Genomic DNA, 18,713 nt, shown 5'->3' with positions numbered 1-18,713 from the left:
CTTATTCTCTCAAATCCTACAAGCCCTAATCTTCTCTTAAGCTTTCTTTTCAATGGCGCCTATTGTCAAAATCATTAGTCAAGCTGGATTCGTGTATGAGCAGAACAATCATGTAGCCTATGTGGACAAAGAAGGGAAACACTCTGCAGCCTTCCACACCATGATGGATTTTATTAAGGAGTGTAAGCTCTCTTATGCTATGCTACATGCTCCAACTATCTACTGTGAGATTGTTGAACAAATGTGGATTTCTGGGAGGTATGACTCAACTTCTAAAACTCTATCTGTTTCCATTAATGGTACTAGTTATAATATCAATGGTGAAACTGTTAGGGCTGCTCTTCATTTACCCAAGAACTCGACTGATAGGTTGCCTAGTGATAGTGAAATTGTCAGTATGCTTAGAGATATGCACTATAATGGTGATTTGTCTTGTTTAGGACAGATTCTTAGGCGCTATATGCGTAAAGAGTGGAGCTTTTTATGTGATTCATTTATAAAGGTTTTCTCTGGTAAAGTCTCTAACTATGATGCTTTCACAATGTCTATGCAATCCATGTTTTACATGCTTATGACAGATGATTACTATAACATTGGTGATTTAGTATTGTTTGAGATTGTTGCTAAATTGGGTCCTCATGAAGGAAGACCCAATAATGTTTATTTTTCTAGATTCTTGATGATGATTGCTAACCATTTAGTTAAGAATTTAGTAACTGCACAGCCAGAAAACAAGCTGGATTGCTGGGTGCAAAGCAAGAGGGTCTGTGGTGATCTGATGAGGATACTTGCAAATGATCAAGTACCCTTGTCACTTCCATCACTAATGCAGGTACCTTCTATTTCTATCTCTCCTTCCAATCCCCAATATTCTTCTTTTTCTAGTACAGCAATGGAAGTTGTTCACCCCCAACTTCCTACCCAAGCTGTCAAAACAAGAAAGGTTTCCAAATCCAAGTCCAAGAAAACCACCTCTGGTGTCTCTCAAAAGATACCAGTTGTAACAACTACTTTACCAACTGAGGGGAGTGTGAAGGAGGTTAGTGGTGAGGGGAGGGGTGATCATCAAAGAAGCCCCCAGAATAAGGAAGGTGAGATTAGTGATGTCCAGCCAAGCCATCCCACATCTTCCCAAAAAGATGTGGTGATTAATATGGATTCAAACTCATTTCTAGTGACATCTTCTCAACAAGGTGCCACTATTGAAAAGAGCTCTCCTCCAAGAGCACAGAACAAAAGGGGAAGGGACACAGACCAAACACCTCCCAAAACTTTCACAAGGAGAACCAAGAAAAGGGCACTTGACACACACTCCTTTGTACAGTCCAAAATCTCAGATTTTGTGACAGTACAGACTTCCTCACAAAGTCAGCTTGATGTGACTCCAGTAAATGTGGAATCACAGTCCCCTCCTGTTGAAACACTTTCTCAGATCTCAGACTTCCATATGGAGGATGTTGATCTACTGTACAACATCCCCCACCCAAATTCTCCAACTCTGTTCTTGGAGAAGTTAATTTCTGAAATTGGTGATCATCCTTCACAGGATTTGTTGGATCATCAATCAATTTCTTCTATGACTACTAGTGAAGTTGTGGAATTACCAAATCCATCACTCTTCACAGATTCACTAGTTGTCACTATTGATGCATCAACTGCTAATGCATCAATTGCTAATTCTTTCCCATCATCGATTGGTATTTCTCATCAATCGATAAGTGCAGTTCTGTCAACGGATGTGCTTAACAGCAATCAGCCGTTGATGAATGACAACATTGCATCAATGGCTATTCCTCAGCCATTGATAGGAGAAGTTCCACTGGCAGACCACACTCAGCTAGATCATCTTGCCATTACAAGAGCTGCCAGTGAAGAACTTATCATTGTTACTGCACTTCTAGGCCTGAGAGAAAGTGAGTTAGTGGAGAGGCTGTCTTGCAGACAGGCAAAAGGAGAGGATGTGAGTGAGAGGCTGGGAACTTCTTCCTCCCAGGCCAAAGGAGAGATTGTGGGTACCACCTTAGATGGTGAAGGTGAGTGTGTGGTGAGCCAGGGTGAGACCCTGATGCAAGAAAATAGAGATGATGAGAGAAATGCAGGTACAGAAGAGATAAGGATGGATTCTGCTATGGACCTCTTGGATGCCTCTACATTCACTCATCCAGTGTCAGCCTATCAAATTATGGCTGGCCAATCCAATGTTCTAGCAGAAGAAACTCTGGGGTTGATTCACTCATCAGAAGCCCTGGAGAGAGCTAAAATTGCACATGCTGCTGTTCCTAAAGGCATGCTCTCTACTCAGGGTGATTCTAAATATGATGATTCAATGGATGATGCAGATGATGAAGAAGATGAAGAAGTAGTTGGACCTTCAGAAATGCCAGACTGGGTGTTCAGTCAAAATTTCAATTTTGGAGATACTAAGTTGGAAATTCTAAGGCAATATAAGAGAGCAATGGAGTGGGCTGAAGATGAAGATCCAATGAAGAAAACACTCTCTATGTTTGTGAAGGATAATTTGAGACTTCACAAATCTCATCTTACTCAACTCAGACAAGAAATTGGAGATCTTCATAATGCTGTCTCTGATGTCAAAAAGGATAATGAGAAGAATCTGGATGCTAGAATGTCTTATGACACAATGGCCAACATCAGATCCAAACTGCATCAAGAGTCTCCACTTGCTGCCTCTATTGATGATTTGGACAGAAGGGTCTCTAAGGTTGAGTGTCAGCTCAATCAAGTTCTCCTTAATCAACACACTCAACAAAGATTACTTCTTACTCTCCTGGAAGCTCAAAACATTCCAATTCCCAGTGATGTGCTTGCTGATTCCAAAAAGGGGGAGAAGTCTTCAAAGTCTTCATCAAAAGCAATTACTTCTGTCTCTACTTCTGCTACCATCACACCTGCAACTGCTACTGCAACTGCTACCATCACACCTACAACTGCTGCTGCTATCTCCACTTCACCACCATCAACCACCATCTCTGAACATCCACCTGCTCTACCTTCCAAAGAACAACTGCCTACATCTAAGGGGGAGCCACTAACTAAGGGGGAGCCTCCTCCAGTTGAAAAGAAGAAGCCTCCAAAGAAAACCAGGACTGTCAAAGTCAAAAGCATAAAGTGTCAGGGTGAGGCATCCTCTGTAAATGAGTTCAAGCCTTACCTGATTAATCCTCCATCCCCAACAAAGCCACATGGTAAGAACAAGCTAGCTCTAGACTTTCCCATGCCAAACTCAGATAAAGCTAAGCTACTTGGTCTTGCCATTCATATTGGTAAATTTGGCAAGAAGTGGGATGAAACTGAAGAAGAAAAGAAAGAAAGAGAAAGAGATGAAAAGGAGAGAGCTGAGCAAGAAGAGAAGGATATTGCAGAAGGAAAGCCTATCAAGCCAAAGCAAGTTGTTGGCAGATTAGATCAAGACCCTGTGTGGAGATCTGAATTTGCTTACATTACAAGGAATAATCAAGTTATCTGTGTGCCCCCTGGACACCCCTTGTATGCTAAGGCCAAAGAAGAGCAAGTAAGAACTCAAGGGCCTTCTGCAAATGAAGATGCAGATATTGAAAGATTTGCTGCAGAATTACTGCAAGAACTTGGTGAAGAAGCTGGTGACTTGGCTGATGAATCCAACATTGCTATTCAGCAACAAATCCTGGATGAAGCCAAAAAGAACTTGGAGAAAAAGGCTAAAAAGAAGTCTAGGGCTGGTGTAAAGAAGAATGTACTAAACTTAACTGTGGTGCATGAAGAAGAAAAGACCAAATCCACAAGACAGGATTCACTCCCTACTTCAACTTCTCAGCCAGATCCACTATTCAATCCTGAAGAGCTGAAAGAGGAACCTATAGAGCTTGATCTCTCATCCATGGTCTTTCCAAAAATCTATGTGACTAAAGAGGATGAGCTGGCAGACTCTCTAAGGCCAAAGAGAACCAGAACTGGAGGAAAATCCAAGCACATGCCTAGTAATATCAAAAAGAAAGGAGGAAATCCAAAAAGGCATGATCCAGTTGGACCAGTCCAAATTAAGCCTCCCTCAAGAGAAGTGGTGATTCCTCCTGTGCCAGAAATTGTCAAGGTTCCTAAAACCTCTTATGCTTATGCATTTCATATCAGTGAACAGCCTCCTATCAATCTTTATCTGGATGAATTGCTAAGTGTGAAGGCCTTGACAAGAACCAAGAAGCTTCCAGAAAGGTTGGAATTCCACTACTCATCTCAAGCAAAAATTGCATGGCCACTGGAAAGGATCTTGGATCAGGATTACAATGATTTGAAGACAGTGTACATGAAGCTGGACAAAAGAACCTCTTACTCAATGGGAATCAGAAGTGAAATTCTCAAAAGAATTGAAGATATAAGGAAAGAATGGAATAAACCTTCTGATCTTCCCTTAAGATTGTCTCTTCCTAATACTGGCAGCTGTATTCATGATCATCCCTCAAGACTGATGACTTTTAGAGATGATCAAGGCATTAAAAGATTCTTCAGACTAAAAGATCATGCTAGAAATGCTGATATAGATATCTTGAGGGCAATGCAGAACAAACTGAATCCCAAAATCACAGAAGAAGCCAAGTTCATTGAAGATCTAGAGAGGGAGATCAACAAGAAAGTGTCTAGACAGAAGAAAAGGAATCATTGAATATCTGCTCAGTCTAGAGGAGCAAAAATCCAATCCTTGTAAAACTCTTATCTTTCAGCAACTTAATTTCTTCTCTTTAATGCAAAGATATATTTGTTTTCTTTACTTGTGTTTTGTAATCATCAAGCACCTCAAATTTATATCTGAAATTCCTACAGATATAAATAGGGGGAGATTGTTAGGAATATGTGATGCTTGATGATACAGGGTATTTTATTCTTACTTAGAATAAAATTAAATGTAGCTGATCAATTGATAGTATGCTAAGGCAGTATCAATTGATCAGATTAACCCATCAACGGATGATGAGGTACTGTAACAAAGCTGGAGCATTTTAGCAGTTGATGTAGAAATAATGCATACTTTTACATTAGCAGTTGATCTATCAATGGATGTTTAGATAGGGTGACATAATTGTAAATATGAGAAGTCATGTAATCTATTCAAGTGAAGTGAAGATCAATTGATGACATAAAGTATCAATGGCTGTTTGGAAAGAAGATTATCAATCGCTACATCAAAATCATGATCATCCCATAACTCAAAGGAGACAGTCGACTGCTATTTCAGTGCATCATCAATTGATGAAATTATCAATTGATAATCAGCAATTGACAACTGAAAATCAGGCAAAAGACAAAGGTCACATGGGTTGATGTGACAGGTGCTGCACCAGCTTTGGAAGCTAAACCAAAAGGAGTTTAGTCAAATATTGAGAACCTCGAAGCCTACCATTTCTGGCAAAGCAACAAGAATTTCAAGCTGCCAAATGCTGTATCAAGTCCAAGAAATTCTATATTTGTACCAGCTAGAAAATGTGTAGGAAAATACTTTTACAGACTAGTTTTGTTTGTAGTAGTATATATTCACTTTGTGATTTCACATTGTAAAGTATTAAAACACCAAGAACTGAAGAGCAAAGCATTTTTAGAGAAAATTAGCAAGCAACTGTAAGCTTCTGCTCTTCATTCTTTTGTAAGCAGCCAAGTATTCTTACTTGGAAGGTTCTTGATATAAAAATCTCTCAGGTGGATCAAACAATCCACCTGAAATTTTTAAGATCCTTGTTCTTTGGAATTTCTGTTTTAGTTTTATATTCTCTTGTATTTTGAATATGATCTGTCATACAAAAAGAGTTTGAATTTTTGTAGATTGTATTCAACCCCCCCTTCTACAATCTAACTTATTGTTTGAATTGTCTAATTAACAATAGGTCGAGTACTAAGTCAGGAGGGCCATCCTATAGCTTTTTTTAGTGAAAAGCTTAATGAGGCCAAGAAGAGGTATACCACCTATGAGAAGGAGTTTTATGCTGTAGTTCAGGCGTTTAGGTATTGGCGACATTATTTGTTGCCTAAGGAGTTTGTGCTTTACTCCGATCACCAGGCGTTGCAGTATATTAACGCCCAAAAGAAGCTTAATCATCGACATGCCAAGTGGTTTGAATTTGTTCAGGAGTATACCTTTGTGCTTAGGCATTGCAAAGGTAGCGAGAACAAAGTCGCTGATGCACTTAGTAGGGTGTCCATTCTTCTTAATTCTTTGAGTGTGGAGGTAGTAGGATTTGCACATATGATCCAGGACTACCCTTCGTGTCGGGATTTTGGCGAGATCTACGCTAGCCTTCAGGATTCTAGTTCTGCACCTTCGAGAGAGTATTGTATTCATGATGGATACTTGTTTCGAGGGATTCGCTTGTGTATCCCTAGTACATCCTTGAGGGATCATCTCGTGAGAGAGTTGCATGCGGGGGGGCTAGCTGGTCATTTTGGTCGAGATAAGACCATTGCTATTGTTGAGGATAGGTTTTATTGGCCTAGTTTGAAGAGGGATGTTGCTCGTATAGTTGCTAAATGTCGTACTTGTCAGACGGCTAAGGGTAGGAAACAGAATACGAGTTTATATACTCCTCTTCCAGTTCCTCATGTTCCTTGGGAGGACCTTAGTATGGATTTTGTATTAGGGTTGCCTAGGACACGTAGTGGGCATGATTCAGTCTTCATTGTAGTGGATCGTTTTACTAGGATGGTTCACTTTATTCCCTGTAGTAAGACTGATAATGCTGTTCATATTGCCTCCATATTCTTTCGTGAGGTAGTTAGGATACATGGTGTTCCGTTGACCATAGTTTCTGATAGAGATGTCAAGTTTGTGAGCTACTTCTGGAGGACTCTCTGGAAGTTACTTGGGACTAGTCTCAAGTTCTCTACTGCCTATCATCCACAAAATGACGGACAGACTGAGGTTGTTAATAGGAGTCTAGGTGATTTGATTAGGTGTCTTGCAGGAGAACATGTTTCTAGTTGGGATAGGGTTTTGCCTACAGCTGAGTTTGCCTATAACAGTTCTGTTAATAGGTCTACAGGAGTCAGTCCTTTTGAGGCCTATATTGGCCATCAGCCTAGGAAACCCATAGATTTGGTTCCTCTTCCACCTGCATATAGGTCTAGCGAGTCTGCAGAGTCTTTTGCACGTCACATTCATGATTTGCATGCTGAGATACATAAGAAATTAATTTAAGCAATGAAAATTATAAGTCTGCTGCAGATGTTCATCGCAGGTTTCGGGAGTATAATGAGGGTGATCAGGTTATGTTGCGACACCGCACTGAGAGGTTACCTCCTGGTGCTTGGAAGAAAGTGCATGCTAAGAGGACGGGTCTATTTCGGATTCGAAAGAGAGTTGGTACTAATGCTTACGAGTTAGATCTTCCTAGTGGTATGGGTATTGGCCCTGTGTTTAATGTGGAAGATCTTACTCCTTTTCGTGAACCAGCTGATATTTATCCATCTTCTTTACTTCCTTCACCTGACATTCCTACATCTTCACCACCAGTAACTACACCAGTTACTTCTAGCCCTATTGAGCCTATATCTACCCCACCAGTACTTGTGCCACCTGCTCCCCCTTATGTTTCTTCACAGCAGACAGTTGATGTGCCTGTTGATGTTCTTGATGAGAGGTATGTGCCGACTCGACGTGGTGGTGGTTATCATCAGTATTTGGTTCATTGGAGTGGCAGGTCAGAGGATGAGCGTACTTGGATCAGCGGTTCAGAGTTTCGCCAGCTTGCTCCTGATCTTTTTGAGCGCTATACGGAGTTCAGTTCGACAGAGCCGAACTTTTCTTAGTCGGGGAGAGTTGATAGGGATCAGCCCTATTATTTAGTATTATTATATATTATATATTATTGGGTATTTTTATATATTGTTGGACTTATATTAGTATTGGGTTTTATTATCAGCCCGGTTGTTTTGGGCTGTCGTTTTAGGGTTTATTACTGGTATATATATGCCTGATGTATGCATTATATTGGGGTACGCTTGATTATATACTTTTCTTGGGAATAATATCATTGATTATTCTTGGGATTCATATAACTCTTGCGATAAATCTTGCTTACATATATTGTCCTACATCAACGGAGAGTGAATATAATAACAATTTTTTTTTTTTGAATATAATCTATCAAAACTTGTGATGATTTGTCGTTGTTTCTCTTATAAAATTAGAAAAAGAAAATAAAAAATATCATACTTATGGATTTTTATTGAACTTTGAATCACTGGTTTGAAAATTCTTAACAATTTATTCAATATTTTGTTTCTTGAAACATCTTCAAAAGAACACATAGAACAAATTAAGAATTAGTCATCAGCGGTATTGTTCACTTTTAAATTAATTGTACGCACTATAACTGTTGAAACATCTTCAAAAGAACACACAGAACAAATTAAGAATTAGTCATCAGCGGTATTGTTCACTTTTAAATTAATTGTACGCACTATAACTGAAATTGTAAATATGGCTTAAGTTCTGCGGAGACTATACTTATTTGGAGTATTGGAGTCCTCCCTCTGGTCCGTCCATTTTCTTCAAATTTGACGTCTGTTCTTCTTATAAAAAGACTGTGTATATTATGTTCGTGATGTGTATATTCTGTTTATAAGTATACTACTCCCTTCGTCCCTCCCAATTCTTATCGAATGGGTTGGGCACGGAGGTTAAGAAATATGTATAAAGTAGTGGAAAAGAGAAAGAAAAGTGGGTGAAGTGGTGGGACCCATGGATTTTTAATGTAGAAAAAGAAGATAGTGGAGTAAAAGTAGTGTGAAAAGGAAAGAAAAGTGGAGAAGTGGTGGGACCCATTGACTATTTTTGGTAAGTTTTGAAATGTAAAGAATTGGGTGGGACACCCCAAAAAGGAAAGTGTAAAGAAATGGGTGGGACGGAGGGAGTATAACATTTGCTGACGGATGTGCACCAAATCAAGATGTCGGTTATTCCGTCCTCAGAAATTCTAGCATCTTGGTTATCCTTAATGTCTCCCTCTTATTCTCCGTCTATGTCAGTGTTGTACGTTTTCGATTGTGCTGCAAATGATGAATCAATCAAAACAGTGTTAATATTTTAATTGTCCTCCATATTTGAAAGAGTTCTGTAGTTTTACTTTTAATTTTGTCCTCCATATTTGAAAGAGTTCTGTAGTTTTACTTTTAATTGTCCTCCATATTTGAAAGAGTTCTACAGTTTTACTTTTAAGTATCCTCCATGCTTAAAAGAGTTCTACAGTTTTACTTTTCTTCCAAATTTTTTCAATACGTGGTCGTTTCTATATTTAGTAATATCTAAATTAGTATGTACACCTTGTTCGGTTCACACTCTTGATCTTTGTTGTCGTACTTATCGTGATAGTTTTTTGATTTGATTTAGATGAGAAATTGCTGGACATTAATTTACTGGTAACCGTCTTTCAATGAGTGCAAAAAGCGGGGGTGTGATTGATATGCAGTATAATACAAGCCATATTATACATATTCATTAGCAGTTTTTTAAATTAGAAAAGCATATCCACCTGTATCTCAAATCTAGCGTTCATTTTGTTTTAAATTTTTAATCCAATGGTGTAAGATTGGGTCTTCAAGGACTCCAATATATCAGTACTCCAAAGAGCCCAACTCTTGTAAATATTTTAAATGTTTTTAACCAAGATGCTTGATATAAATTTATTATTGAGTGCAATTAAATATTCATGCCACAAGATTTCTACATTTATGCAGACAGAATCAACAAAAACACAAATTCTCTGTCCATCTTATATAATATCTCTTGAAAGCTTCGATTTCGTATATACACTTTACACTAGCACAATTTGTGCCTTGATATTCCAGAAGAAGACATACCAGCAGCTGATTTGTTCAATTTTGAACTAGTGAGTGCAGGGCCTGTGTTCATTTAACCTGTTACCTACAAATGTGCAGTATGTACAACAGTACGAATCCCCCTGAATGGGCTCTGCCTTCACTTATTCTCGTACCTTTTGGATCCCAACCCAACGAGCATAATCCACCCACCTTTAAATATGAATAGGGGATAATTGATTAGTTACACCTACACACAAGTAGCCTATATATGTACAACAATTTGTGGTGTTCAGTGAAGATAAAAAAGAAAAGGTGGCAATCTGTTAAACTGAAACAGGAAAATTTCAAGAATTCTTACATCAGCGACCCCAAGAATGTGTTGCCAGTACGGACAGCGAAACAAATAGCACTCAAAATGAGTTTGTGTTGGTGTAACAGAGGTTCCAAAATACGCTGTTCAATAACTCCAGCCAACACTTGGTATCTGTAGAACAAATAATACGAAAATTAACGCACATCACTGAATAAATTCTGGCTTTCTCAATTTATCTCTTTTAAAACAATACATATAGACTTCCTACAACTATAACTCTAGTTAGCTAATCTGAATAGGCAAGAAATACTGGCAATATGTTCAATTGCCTTTCTCGTAAGTACTCCCTCCAGTCCATACTTTTTAGTAAGTCGGTTTGACTTTTGGCACACATGTTTAGGTGCTTTGACCGCATAATAAAAATTGCAATTTTTAATGGTTTCTATTTTCTGAAGAGAATTCTGGCTATATAATTTATTCACACACAAAAAAAAATTTAAAATAATTTTTACTATACGGTCAAAGCACCTAAACATGTGTTTTAAAAGTCAAAACGACATAACAAACGGAGGAAGTATTTTTGAACTTTAAATATGATTTTGACCTTTTGATGTGCGCATTTAATTACCTATTAGGAGCAAAATCCCATAAAATACAACACAAGTGTCCGGGTATAAATCAACAAAATTTTGTGTTATTGAGTTGTGATGTACACAATCGGTAAGATGCTCTGCCACAATATTCTTCCATGATCATGCACAGACGACGATATAACATACTAGAGCCGATAGATAGCAAGAGAATTGTGAAAAGATTTTGCACAAAAAAAACCATAACAATATTTCTCATATAAGACTATACCTCAGGTTACTAGAAACTGCCATATAGACACCATAAGCAACACTTGTAGAAAATATAGGCACATCCTCTGCTTCACCAGCAAAAGATTTATCGACGGCCTTCCGCACATTTATCAAAGCATTTGTTACCCCTGTACCAACCTGCAAAAGAGTAGGTAATCTGTAATAAAATATATCAATGCAGTCCTTTCTGCAGTGTCAGCAATTTTGCATTGCTACTATAATAACTTTAAGATAAGGTTGATTTTACATATTTTCTAGTTAATCCGTCGCATAATTTGGAACTCTCCACTTTCAAAACATGGTCTTACTATAAGTATGTCAGAGAGAGAGTCGGAACAAATAAAAAGGTAGACTTAGAAGCTTTTATGTTTAATACATCTATTGTTACATATAAGTATATAGCTTACAAGTGATGCACTAGTCCCAACTGCAAATAATTTGAATCCATTTCGCTGCAGAACAGATGAAATTGCACTATCAATAATAATAGATTGAATAAAATTCTTCAATTATAAAAATATACATAATGCTTTAAGCATAAAATAACATAAGTATTTTTGATCACATACCACAATGGCACCTATTCTTTGGAAAATTGTATAGGAGCTACCAGCAAAAGCAACCTGCAAGATGCAGACAATATCAATAACTTATTCTAACTGCACTATATACCTTCTGTATCAAATCTTTCTAGGTGTCTGCAAACTTACCTGAAATGCATTATCAGGACAGCTATAGAAGAACTTCGAAATTTTTCCAGCACTGACAGCAAGAGGTGGTCGAAGCGAAACAGTAGGAGCAGGAAGCCAGACAAGCATAAAATCTGCAATTATTGCCATGACCTGAAACAAATTATCAATAGATCGGTCATCGATTTAATTTCTTTTGGCAGAAGCAACCAGCTAACACTGTTTGGATGCTGGCTATTTAAAACTGTGCTTCTCGAGACTTTCGAAATTTAACTCTTTATGTATTAGAGTCACTTCTCAAAAGATTAGACTGCTGACGGAACTTTACAATTTGGAATTCTAGATCTCAGTATCTTAAAATAACAAGCTTCGGCTGTTTCTTACTCTTTAAGTATAACATAGATAATGGTGTAAAAGAAGGTCTCCTCATATAGATTAATTGCAGATTGAAGATCATGGGTTAGGTGGTTTTACTATTATCATAATGATTACGTTAAAAGCTTAAGCTGTTAGACACATTCTTGACAATTCAGATTTATAATAGGGACATGAAGATTCTGGCAGACTGCTCCTTTGGAGTGATTAATTACGAATTGATTGGAAACACAAAAAAGACAAACACAGTCTTGTATGCTAAAAGACCATGATATGTAACAACTAAGAGCATGGCCAATGGTGGTGCTAAAATACGTATAGTTCTTGCTATATTTTAGCACCAAAAACTGACTTGTGATGTTAAAATAGAACTTCTACTCCAATGAATAGATTTAATAGCACCGAACTATTAAAGCTATATTTCATTCAACAAATCTTTAAATGCATTACTTTATTTGCCAACATTACTTTAAATATTGATTTTCCCACAAGCTTATGTGGCAATTATAGCAACATCTATACTTGGTTCTATATTTAGCACCAAGTACAGAATTTCGCTATTTTACATCCATGTTTAGCAACCCAATGGAGCGAGGTTTTTTGCTTGGGTGCTATATTAAAGATATAGCACCACTTTTAGCACCTCCATTGGACTTGCTCTAACAAGTGTAAATACATGAAACCCCCCACCCTTTTTCTTCAGATTTATAACATTACGCCATTCTTAACTAGTCTTTCTTCTGTATTCTTGATAGTCTTAATAAATGCAAATAAACAGCATTCCTAACAAAAAAACCTTGATCTTGGGGAAGTTGAAGTTGTTGCCTCTACCACTCTTAACAGTCTTCTTTTGTATTCTAATGTAGTTTATGGGAGCATAGATATAGGAATAACAAAATAGTACCACTTGTTTTTCCACTTTTGAGATCATTTATGTTGTTGAAGGCCTTTTAAAGTTCTTTTAAGCTTCCACATTTCAAAAGAAAGAAAATCTTTCATTATAATATAGTTCCATTAGGCATGTACCCAACTTATTTCATTACTTCTTATCATATTAATTGCATGCAGAAGATGAAACCGAGTAAATTGTAAGTATTTATTTTTACTTGACTCTGAAATTACATGGGGACAGATCCTTGTTGAGTTGATATTCTGTAAGAAAATTTACCATTTTTGTTTATTTAAATTAAGAATGGATGGACAAAAAAAGTCCAGGAAATTATCAAATTCAGCAATTGTCAATATTAGTGTATTAAACTTGGTGACTAATCCCATTGCTTTATTAGTTGTGAAAATTCAGATAGTCTGCTGTAGTGTTGTTGTCTAGTTGATGAGTTAATCATCTTGCTGTTGTCTTCTAGAGTTTCTTCTGCTTGTTTCTAGTTAGGCAATTTCCTGTGTTTGTTGTTCTTTCTTTAGGAGCTTGCCCCTCTAGATCTTGTAGAAGAGTTTTCGTTCTTTAGTTAAAATTTATTTAGCTAAAAAGAAAAAAACTTGGTGACTAATCACTACTTCATGAAGTGATTTACTCTTCTTGTCAAATAATCAGAATACTTGGGTGATCTACTCTTCAACATTTCTAAAATGCATAAACATCCAGAGATGTGAAGATCCACCCACCATATAATAGCAGTTTGCTTAACATTGCTACGTAAGTACTGTCTTTTTCATTAATTTCTACATAAAGTAAATTTCAAACAGTTCCATGTTTTTACTCAATCATTGGAGGCAAACATAACATTAGTTCGTGATATTCTCTTTTGAAGCCTATTCTTTAGTAACTCAAGCACTCAAAGCAACAAAAAGTTTGACATATGTTTTCACCCAACCAACTTTTACTTTTAGTACAGTGCATAAAAAGTACCACAATTAATGTTATATGAATTTACTCTTTAGACCAGTAACTACCACCATAAGCTCGTCAGGTTCATCTATCCTCTGAAGAGGTATCCTAATGTTGGCCTCAACAAGAGGCTTACAGCCATTAACTCTTAAGATCAATTTCAGTGACTCTATAACTTTAGCCTTTATTTTCATTGTTGATAAGAAATTTCACAAATTTTTGGTTCTCGTTGTATCCCCCAGTCACATAATTGGCTATACAATAATCAACATGCCAATGTGTCCCATTTTTCTTAAATAATGCACCTTCTGAATACTAATAAAACAAAAGAAGATATTATATCCATTGCACTTAAATCTGAGATATAAAAAATTATTAAATTGGCAGATAAAACCATACCACATCAGCAAAAACAAAATCCAGCTCCTTGGTGAAATTTTCTTTTCGCTTTTCAAACTCTGCAGCAGTCTAGATCAAGCAAATTGGAAAAGTAAATTCTCTCGCTTGTGTACATCACTGAAAGCTGTATTTACTTAAAATTAACTTGAAAAGAACTTTAGAGGAAACCTTTGACAAACTTAAAAAAAATTATGCATATAATCGAACATGTAAAAACAGAAAAGTCTGATTCCATGCCTTCATCTAAGATTAAGTTAGTTCAAACCACATAAATGGAGTAATCAATTGCATTTGGTCCTCCTTACATGCTATGATGTGTGTTTAAGCATATGTTGACCGCAATTTTAATGTAGAATTGCAGTCACATTGCACTCCAGCTTGAGTTCGGGTTAATTTTCTTTTTATACACCCAAAAAGAAAGATACTAAAATACGGTGTCTAAGAATATTAGTACCAGAAACTAGGTCAACTTCATTTGATATTTGCATCAGCACTTTGAAAGAGCTGGCAGCCACGCAAACACACTTGAATATTGGGTAAGGCCAGGTAAAGGAGCAACTTGCTAGAATGTTCTTAAAAAACCAAAATCATCTGTAGTCATCAGTATCGGTTGGTACTGACCCCCTTCTTGGTGAAAATTGTTAAGGTAACTAAAAGTTATTGCCTAATGCATTTCCATTTCACTAAATAAAAATAGTCCCATCTAATAGAGGGAAAGAATAGCATGACAAATAAAACATCTTAGAGCCTTTAGTATGACCTTATATGTTGGCCAAACTGATTTGTAAATCCAAATTAATCAAATGGTTTGTTTGTGACATAGAACAGACTTCAAATTCCAAAATCAAGTCGAACCATTAATTTATTTTAAGTTTGTAGTTTAATGTCAAAAGATAAAAGCACTTTATTTAATAAATCGAATTATAAAGTATAATGTTTAAACAAATAATAACAATTTAAGAAAATCCTTAAAAGACAGAAAAAATTTATGCTAACCAACTACTTTTCTAAAAGGTCTGTAGGCCCTTGGTATATAATCTGAGGTTCTCCTCAACTGTCCTATCTTTTAACTTACAATGGTCTATCTATCTCAAATGCCAAGTGTTCCCATTTCCATCAATTATTCATCCAACCTCACATACTAACACCATCCAAAATTAAGTCAACATATTAAAATAAGCTACCCTACACCCTACAGCTGCAAATCATATTAATAAAATATTACTACACTATAACATCAACAAACTGATAAATTTACTCAAGTAACTTTTCCTAACAGTCCAAAAATATAATCATCTCTTAAAAGCTTCATAAATACATTATGATTATTCCGACTGTTACTCCAGAAACATGCCTTTTGGATCACATTGTTCAAAATATTATATTTTACAAACATATATTAGAACTTTAATACAAATGTAAAAGAAAAAAATGCATGCTATCAGCAAAACTTTAAATAACAGGTGAAAAATTACAAAATGACAAAATTCTCAAGAACTGGTCAATACAGTAAATAATTAAAACCCTTTCTCGTCTCACATTTTTATTTCACAATTTTTTTGTATAAAAACTCGCATTATTATTTCTATATATTCATTAAGGTTTGAACTATGAATTACACTAATTGCATATACGGGACATTGAAATTATAGAAAACACACTCCAAAACACAAACAAACACATGCTATCACTGATTCCCACACAACCTGACTAACTACAAGTTAAACCCCCACATGACAAACATTCATTTACGGCGATCATAAAATATTTCTACCGATTGGACTCAAAAAGTTACTGGTTATTCGGCGATTGAACATTCATTTTTCGAGTTTAGGAAAAGAGTGAGAGACCTTAGTGAAGATTCCAACACCACATTCGATTCCAACTTTAGTCAAAAACAAATCATCCGCTAACAACCTCTCTTTAAATCCACCAAATTGCAACAACCACCTAAACACCGCCGATCTCTCCAACTCAACATATCTCTCCACCACACTCCCCGGCAATCTCCCCGCTTTAATCGCCGCCGCGACGTCTTTCGATACGCTCTCCAACGATCTCCCTGCCTCCGTCAACACAATCATCGCCTCCTCTCTATTCCTCTCCTCCGCATCGCCGCTATCGTCTCCTCCACCGCCTCCGCCGGAAATACTGCCGCCGTCGCCGGAATTCCCGCCGGAGTCGGTGGAAGCTAGGGTTTTGAGTGATCGTAGAGGTGGTGTGTAGTAGTTTTTGTATGTATAGGTGTGTGTATAGGTGGGGGTGAAGTGGAGTGAGAGAGGAGTGACGTGGCGGTGTTGGTGGTGGAGGGAGGGTGGTTGGGGAAATGAACGGTGGAGATTGACGGTTGTGATGGCCATGGACGGCTGAGATTGACGTAAGACGTAACCGTAGACCTCAATCAGTCGTCTCTGTACTGAGAGAGAATCTAATTTATTTTTATTATTTTGTGTAATTTTTCATCTTGGTTTGTATTATGCACATTTATTTATTCAAGAATAGTGTAGGGTCATCCAAAAAAATATTTGGTGGTGGGTCAAATTTTGATGGGTATCGAAATACATTAAAAATGCCTCATTATTGTGCACACCTAATAAAAACAAAGGAGATATTGTTAATTTAAATTATTTTAAAGATTTGAATTAACAAATACTTTCAACAGTTCTATGAAAGAGGAATTTATGTACAACTTTTTACTTAATTGTTCTTTATTTTCTCTCCGAAAAGATGATAACTTTTATATAATATTTCTAAAACTTTAAAAAAGGATGGGGCTTTTTTCATAAATACCCAACTCAAAAAGAAATTTTGCAAAAATATTATCATTTTTTAAAGCAACTTGCAAAAATACTACTCCCTCCGTCCCAAAAGGAATGAGCTGGTTTGACTTTCACGAAGATTAAGGAAAAGGTACTAAGTTTAGTTGAAAAGTGGGTAAAATGGTGGGACCTATTAATATTTAATAATAGATTTGAGATAGTGGAGAAAAGTAATGGGTGTAATAGTGTTTATTTAATAAAAAGAGAGTATAAAATAGAGAGGGACTGAGTGTAATAGTGAAAAGTAGTGTTCAAAAATAGTAAGTACGATAGGTTCATTCTTTTTGGGGCATCCCAAAAAGGAATAAGAGTCATATAAAATGGGACGGAGGGAGTATCATTCAATTTTTTTTTGCAAAAATACCATTTTGCATATGCAACCAAATCTACAGCTGCAACTACGAGCAACCATACTTTCAACTACATATGTAACTTTAAAAAAAAAAAAAAAGAGTAAAATTGTATCAAGTTAAAGTAGAAAAATAAATGCCTCTGCGGGGTTAAAAGCAAAATCAACAAGTATTGCAACCCCAAGCAGCCGACACTAACTAAAACTCCCTGTAGAGATGAATCATAACAAGAAACAAAAATATATTGTGAGCATATAAAATCAACACCAGCAACCACTTTTAGGAGCTTCTATTTCGGCCTTTCTCACTTCTTTTGGACTCATCTTGTGTGTGTCCGCCATCTTTCTCCACTCATCTTTCCCCATCTATTTATCGTTTTTAGGAATCAATTTGATTTTCCCAAGATCTGAAATCCTAATCAACAACTCATCAATTGAAGTTTGAGAGAGCTGGCAATGAAAAAGACGAGGCAGAGAGAAAGAAGGAGAAAAGAGCGGAGAGAAAGAGATAGAGAGCGAGAACACGAGAGATGGAGGTAGAAGAGAGAGACACGGAGCAAGAGGAGAGAAGGGGAAGAGGCAGAACATATATCTGCAAATTAGATTGTTGGCTTTTAAAAAAAAGTAAATATGCAATTTTTGGAAGGAAGTTGTATTATTGCAATTAAAATGTTAAAAATAGGTATATTTGATAAATACCCAAAAGAAGGACTTATTCTTTTTCATTTAAAAAAATGTAACTCATACTACCTTTAGTATAAATGAATATGAAAAACAAAATAAGATATATTAAAATAAGTTGTTAAGTTAAACTCTGGTTGCATTAAATATTTAAATTTGATTAAAAAGAAATTAGATGATTGCATAACGTTCCAGGTTTATAGTGAAAAATAAAAAAAGATTTACTCACATTATTTTGCATATAAAAAGGATAATAATATCTTTCCCTTTTGATCTTGACTCCTATAACTAGGGGAAAAAAATATGAAACAAGTAGGTTTATGAAAGAATAACAAAATTTTACAAAAAAGTTCATTAATTAGCTTGTATTGTAATTAACAATTATGTTAAAACAGATTATTAATCCTTCTGCTATTCAGGCAATATTTTTGCTTCCTAGAATTCTAAGTAGAGTAGGATGGAGGCTGCTTAATGAATCAAACCCGCTGGTGTCTGCAGTTATGAAAGCTAAGTATTATCCGAAGACAACTTTCCTGAATGCAGAAGTAGGAGCAAATCCAAGTTATGTTTGGTGTAGTATT

General features: G+C 36.4%; 1 protein-coding gene across 1 annotated transcript; it reads right to left on the bottom strand.

Moving 5' to 3' along the window:
• Nucleotides 1–9,652: 9,652 nt before the first annotated feature.
• LOC108203040 (protein RETICULATA-RELATED 4, chloroplastic) lies at nucleotides 9,653–16,792 on the bottom strand. Its single transcript, XM_017371734.2, has 8 exons — nucleotides 16,134–16,792; nucleotides 14,284–14,352; nucleotides 11,688–11,819; nucleotides 11,547–11,600; nucleotides 11,385–11,429; nucleotides 10,976–11,115; nucleotides 10,160–10,285; nucleotides 9,653–10,011 (listed from the first exon to the last, which is right to left on the bottom strand). Exons 1-8 carry the CDS (start codon nucleotides 16,641–16,643, stop codon nucleotides 9,963–9,965), a joined length of 1,125 nt encoding a protein of 374 aa, XP_017227223.1. The 5' UTR covers nucleotides 16,644–16,792; the 3' UTR covers nucleotides 9,653–9,962.
• Nucleotides 16,793–18,713: the final 1,921 nt, after the last annotated feature.

This window comes from Daucus carota, chromosome 9, assembly GCF_001625215.2.
Source record: "Daucus carota subsp. sativus chromosome 9, DH1 v3.0, whole genome shotgun sequence".
Classification (NCBI taxonomy): Eukaryota; Viridiplantae; Streptophyta; class Magnoliopsida; order Apiales; family Apiaceae; genus Daucus; species Daucus carota.
This window is presented reverse-complemented; position numbering and strand designations above follow the sequence as displayed.